This window comes from Hemisphaericaspora subhashii, assembly GCF_019202705.1.
Source record: "Hemisphaericaspora subhashii strain CBS 10753 chromosome Unknown scaffold235, whole genome shotgun sequence".
NCBI classification, from domain to species: domain Eukaryota; kingdom Fungi; phylum Ascomycota; class Pichiomycetes; order Serinales; family Debaryomycetaceae; genus Hemisphaericaspora; species Hemisphaericaspora subhashii.
Genome location: NW_026057179.1, coordinates 1 through 6,432, shown reverse-complemented (window position 1 = coordinate 6,432; position 6,432 = coordinate 1). Strand labels below are relative to the sequence as shown.

The window sequence follows — 6,432 nt, the reverse complement described above, 5'->3', positions numbered from 1 at the left end:
AATAAGCGCAAAGCTACTACTAATCCAGAAACTTAATTAATAAAAGACTGTAATTGGTGTGTTTGATTCCTTATTTGGATTCTTCAACCAAATCCCATTCAGCCCAGGGAAAACCGGCTACCAGGATAATGTAGAGATCTTTATGTTTTCCCAAGGTCTTTAGATATTGGAGTCCGCTAATGAATTTGGCCACCTAGCCTTAAGATATGGGGCATAAACTTCAACCAGGATCGCTATGAATGCAATACAAAGTTGCTGGAGTTTCTATAAAGGAATTGGCATCAAGTTCTGCCATTTGACGGTCTCCCCCCAAAGCTGAGTGATGCAAATTTGCATATGACTGTAAAACAGAGGCCGTTTTCTATGAGCCCCTCATCCCGGTATATTATTTCTTTGTTTAGATTTTTTTCAGTTCCTGAATTGGGTATACAAATAGGGGCAAGTTCGAACGCTTTAATATACATTAGATGGTGGCTTTTTCTAGTAAACTTTCTGTGGCTCCTGATGAGAATGTTCTATTGCCGCTAAATTGTGTCCCTTTTGCGCTATAAAAAATGCAACCGAAAACTATGCATCTCACATCGGATAGAGGCAAGAATTTGCGCTTTGCTCTTTTACGGTCCATACCAAAGAAATACTGTTCATATTCCCTCAATGTTCAAAAGGGAATGAATAAATCATCAAACAATATTAATAAATACCTACTGGTGGATTGGGGCGAAGAGAGTCATTTGATGAGATGAGGTTTAGTTGAAACATAAGTTTACTGTGGATTACTACTAGCCCGGAAAATCCGCTTATTGGAACTGAGGAGAAGATTTTTTTTCGCATAAATTTTTTTGCAACAATGGCGCAGTCTTTTTTTTTTTCGCATAATTTTTTTTTGCAACAATTGAGGATGACGTAGAGACAAATTTACGGGGTAGCAATACAACGGGTTAAAAATATGACGTATTATACAGTAATTTGAAACGGAGACAAGAAACAAAACAATAGAATTATACCAAGACTAAACCCGCAAATCTGGAAAAAACCGTTGATCATCCCTCCTTTATAAGATAAGGAAACTACAACAACACTGTTTAAAGAAAGGGATAACATGATGATCTAGTCAACTAGGCAACGTGTGGGAATGTAGACATTTTGAATCTCGATGAAGTATCGTTAGCAACCCTGTCGTATTTGGAAAAGTTTAAATTTAAACAGGAAACAATTAGAGTTTGAATAATCAACCAAAACGAGGGGATTTTTTTTTAAAACAAAACGTTGGCAGAGGAGGTCACAATTTTTTCTTGGTATAACGGTAGTAAGAGATAACCCGAGAAAAGATGAAATATTGATTTAATCCCTCTCTCTTTACAACGTTAAAATTCCCTCATTCTCGGTATTCATTACTAGAATAAGTCAAGAGCAGGGGGGGAAGGGGGCTGCTGTTTATTTAAATCCTTTATATGAACAATCGCTTTGGATATCCGCATTTTTTTTGCAGACAAACTGCATTGATGCTATTGTAGTTGTTACTTATAGTAGAAATGCCCAGCCAACTTTGAACAAAGATAAGACAAGAGAGTTTTGTTTTTAACAAATAATAATTTAATTTCTTTTAACAATGCTTTGCCCCCCGCTTTTCCTCAACTTCATTTTATTTTTTAAAGTTTTACAGTTTTTTTGATTGTTTCTCAAATTTTATAATTCAAAACAACAAAATTAGACTGCAATTTTACACGTTTCTTTAGTACATTTACATATTCAAGAAAAAAAGAAAAATCCCCACCCCCAGATTTCTAAAATAAATCTTCACTAAATAATTTCATAAACCTTCATTAAAGAGACATAATTAATCATACTAAAAACTAAGATAGTCTATATATTCTCTCATAAACCATAAGACAAGAGAGTGTGTGTGTCTTTCTCTATACAAACCCAATAAACCCAAAATCATAAACCCGTAAACATCCCAAATGGAATAAATAAATAATAATAATAAATAAGAACTAAAAAAAAAATGAACCGAACCCAACCGATTGTATTAACCATGTAATGTCTTTTGTTGTAACTGTTTTTTTTTTTAAATATGATCACTACTTGATCTTCTAAATTTAAACTTCTTGATTTTAATTTTATAATCAACTGATTTAATTGAATCAATAATTGAAGAACCAAGAGCAATACCTCTAGAATTATTAGAAGAATTACTCTTACAATGTGAAGTACTTGAAGTAGTAGTTGAAGTATTAGCAGTACGAGGACATGTAGGCAAATCTTCTGTCGTGCTATTGCTTGAATCACTTGAAGGAATAGTATAATAATCATAGCCATCTTTGGCTACATGCTTCTTATTCTTTTTCTTGTTGTTAATCATCTTAGATCCATTAGTACAACATGATGATGATGAATGATATATTGATTGAGAAGGTGATAATTGAGGTGAATAATTTAATTTACAATCTTGAAATTCACATCCTTTAACATATTTTATAAATTCATGATATAAATTAATTAAAATATCATCATAAATACTTCTCTTGCATTTAATCAACAAAGTAAAATCAGGTTTAGTTAATGGACACAATGATGCTCGATAACAACATGGTAAATTGATTTCAAATGGTGAATCTACAGCAATATATTTATAATATAATCGTTGCCAATGTACTAAAGTTGGTGGATGTAATAATAAATAAGTATTAATATCTAAAATGAATTCTAAATTCTCTTGACAATGAATACTAGTTAAATAAGTTATAAAATTCAGTAAATTATAATGAGAATCTTGTGGTGTATTACTATCTAATAATTCATCTAATGTAGGTGGTTCAAATTGAGTTGCTGGTAGTTCTGCTGCAGGTGTGGTAGTTGTGGTTGTATTGGTTGTTGCATAGGGTCTAATTGTATAATTGAAGTAATCAGGTATTGTAGATGCTGACACCTCAGTCGTTATTGAACTTGCTGAAGTCATCATCCTTTTTATATTTATGTTAATGTTTGTAATAATCTATAAAGATTTTATCTATTCATAGGATTATAGTAATAAATAGATAAAAGAATCTATAATATGGCTGTTAAAAACGAGTTTTTAAAAATGGAATATTTTTGGGGGGTTTTATGTAAAAGAAAAATTTTTATTTTTTAATTTTTTTTTTATTCCTGAAGCATATTTTATTTTTTTGAGGTATCTTTTCAGCCACAAATTTGAAAATATTATTATGTCATTACACGACCATTCTTTCATAGTGTTGAATAGAAATTTCTCCTCAATTACCTGATTTTTAAGTGACACAAAAATCTTCAATATGCAGGTTGGGAATATTTTTTAATTTTGTCATCTTCACAACCAAACCACACTTTTTAACTGCTTTATAAATTGGTAACCGTTATTACTAATTAATTTAAAACCGAACCTACATTCTGATCATATACAATGACCAGTCCCAACTTAAGCCTTGATGCAAATGCTTACCAGCAACAATTTAACCCTTGCAAATGTCTTAAGGGATAAGACAATGTCCATATTTCAAAGCTCGACTTTATTTCAGATAAGTTCATATCTCTCCACTTTGACAGAACTACTATCTATTTGATTAATTAAATTGAATTGGAGATTTACTATTGGAAAGTATTGAAGGATGGATGTAATTATTTTGTCTCTCCACTTTTTTTTACCAAGAATCTCCAGAAAATTAAAGTTTATGTGAAAAAGGAGATAATATGCATGAAAACCGTTTTATTTTTAAATCGTGGGTCCTTTTTTTTTTTTGAGATATCACCAGGTCACTTGGACTAAATAAATCTCTTGAATAATATTTCAAACTGCTAATTTAACGAGCTATATTTAAATCATAGCCCACTACTTTTCGTAATCTCTCTCTCTATATCATCCAAGAATATTATGCTATCTTCGATACAGCCTTCTTTAGAATGATAACTATGTGTCTTCACTCTTAATGTATCACAAAAGCGAAATTATTAAAATTATTTCCGATGAAAGAACAATCAAATTCCAGATTTGATAAATAAAAAACAAAAAAATCTGGAGATTCTTTGTTAGACAATAATTTTATTTCGGTGGTAAATTCTGTATTATCACTCCGGTGGATAAAGATTATTAATAATTACCAAGATAAAGTTACCAGAGATTATAAATGTAAAATATATTAGAACCGAAATATAAAAAAAGTAAGGCTCATTTTACTTTTCGGTTATTCTTTTTTCCAACGTCTTTATAATGAAAATGGTATTACTTCGAGAATAGTTGCAAAAAGGAAAACGGATGATCATCTTTTGTTGTTTTTATATACTTTTAATTTTTAATTCATGCATCAAAAAATGGTTGCGCAATTCTTTTATTTTATAATTGAATTAAAAAATATCTTTTTATGAAATTATTAATGCAAAAAAAGGACCTCCGAATGGAGTGATTTTTAATATTTTAATTTTTTTTTTCCTTACATCATTTTACGAAGCGATTTGCATCGTAAAATTAAACCTTATTTTTTTCTTTTGATATGTGTGTGTGGGGTTTTCTTTTTGATTTTGCATTCATTAATGACTGTCAAAGCCTGCTGAACGCCCGGAGTTTAAACGTTGCCCGCAATATTCCGGTTAGCCTGTTTTACAAATTTATGAATGACCAAAAAACACAAACTATTTCATTTGTAAATTTATGATCTATATCAAAGTGTTTTTTTATTAATAATCAAAGAAATTGGATGTTTTTCTTTTTGACATGAAATTTGAAGCAATTAAAAGGACTTTTGTGTTTTCAAAGTAACAGCCCAACTTCGGTTAGAAATTCATATCCAACCGATTATTCACAATAGCGTGGTTGTTGAAACAGAACTTTACATAACGCAAGAAACGGACTTTCACTAAAATGAAAGAACAATCATGAACGAAAAAAAATGCGATCAAATGTATTGTTCTTTGAAGAGATTTTGTGATATATCGTATAAATCTTTCCGAACGGTTATGTTTTGTGATACATAATAAACTTTGAGTATAGTTCTTCTTCTATTGAATAGCATTTCCCAATTGGGAAGTTCTTCCTGAAGTGTAACAATCCGGGCCTGAATAAGAATTCCATTTTAGGTACTAGTCCCATACCCATAAGTACCTAAGATTTGTTTAAATCTACATTATTCTTCTGCGATGAGCTTCATATCTTCTTTGCATGTGTTAGTTTCCGTTTTAACAATTAGAAGGAAGGAGGACGAGGTAGACGTTCTCCATTCTAAAAGTATTGTTCTAATGCACGTGTAGCTTTGAACTGTTGTCAGGCTGGAGCAATAAAGACACAAAATACGGTGGGAAAGGTGTTGATGATTTGGGAAAGCTTTCCTTATATTCTATGATTCTGGCATTCCTTAATAATGAATCAAAAATACATGGAAACGGAAAAGTGTATAAAAGTTTTATGCCCCACACTCAAACAAAAGCCAAATCAAAACCATGTTTGTTAACCGATATAGCACAATATCATTAACAAGCAAAAAAACAAGCAAAAGTCTTACTCTATGAAAGAGATGTAGCCGGAGTGTTTCCATTGCGGGGTCGCTCGGCAGTAGTATGCCCCGGACATGATGATGTATTTTTGATCTCTAACAACAATAGAAAAATATTTAGTCGGAAACCAGTACATATTTTCCGATTGACCAGGTGTATTATTTTTTTGCAAAACTGACATATTCGGATGACTAGATAATAATTTGCGGATAATGAGAAAGACGCTACTCTATTACCTGTTGGGGAAACGGAATCCAAGAAATCCGTAATTATTGGCAATTGATTGAAATGCAAATTGCCTACTAAGATAATTTGTATATAACTTTCTTGAAAAGCGATTAGCCTTACCCAGTTGAAGGATATTGGACAAATAGTTGATTTCTTATAGTAGTAGTACGAGGTTGAATGCATTGGACAACAGCTCACTTCTTAAAATTATTCCAGTTGGATTGGTTCTGTATTCCTTTCTAGAACTAGAATGTAGCATTACCCTAGTGACGGAACCCGAACTCGCAGCCGACTGATAAAGTAGCGAATTACGTCAGAGATATGAGATAATACTCAAAAAAATTATACACACAGCCAATTAGTTACAATCCATAAATTAACCTATTATCCAGAAACCTCGGACACCTTTTCTGAAGTTCTACTGAATTTTAAGTCGGGTGGTGGTACCTCTTGCCAAGATTCTCAGAAAGTAATTTGTGGCAGTTCAATCGTTAAAGAAATTGAAGGATTTATTTTCGTACATCAAACCATTCAACTGTCATGCATTCCCTTGACTATAGAGATAAAATCAAAGTCATTCCAGATGGTGCGAATAGACATGTCATTGCTATGAAAGCTTGCTGGGCACTTTTTTAATCTTTTTTTTTTCTGTCCAATGATCTTTGAGCGTTTTTTTGGTAAGTGCACACAACTCATATATGT

At 31.8% G+C, this 6,432-nt stretch overlaps 1 protein-coding gene across 1 annotated transcript; it reads right to left on the bottom strand. All coding sequences in view use genetic code 12, as the record gives it.

The window, feature by feature from the left end:
- Positions 1-2,068: 2,068 nt before the first annotated feature.
- RGS2 (GTPase-activating protein) lies at positions 2,069-2,962 on the bottom strand (the record flags this gene model as incomplete). Its single annotated transcript, XM_049404947.1, has 1 exon — positions 2,069-2,962. One exon carries the CDS (start codon positions 2,960-2,962, stop codon positions 2,069-2,071), a length of 894 nt encoding a protein of 297 aa, XP_049266556.1.
- Between the last annotated feature and the right edge of the window lie 3,470 nt (positions 2,963-6,432).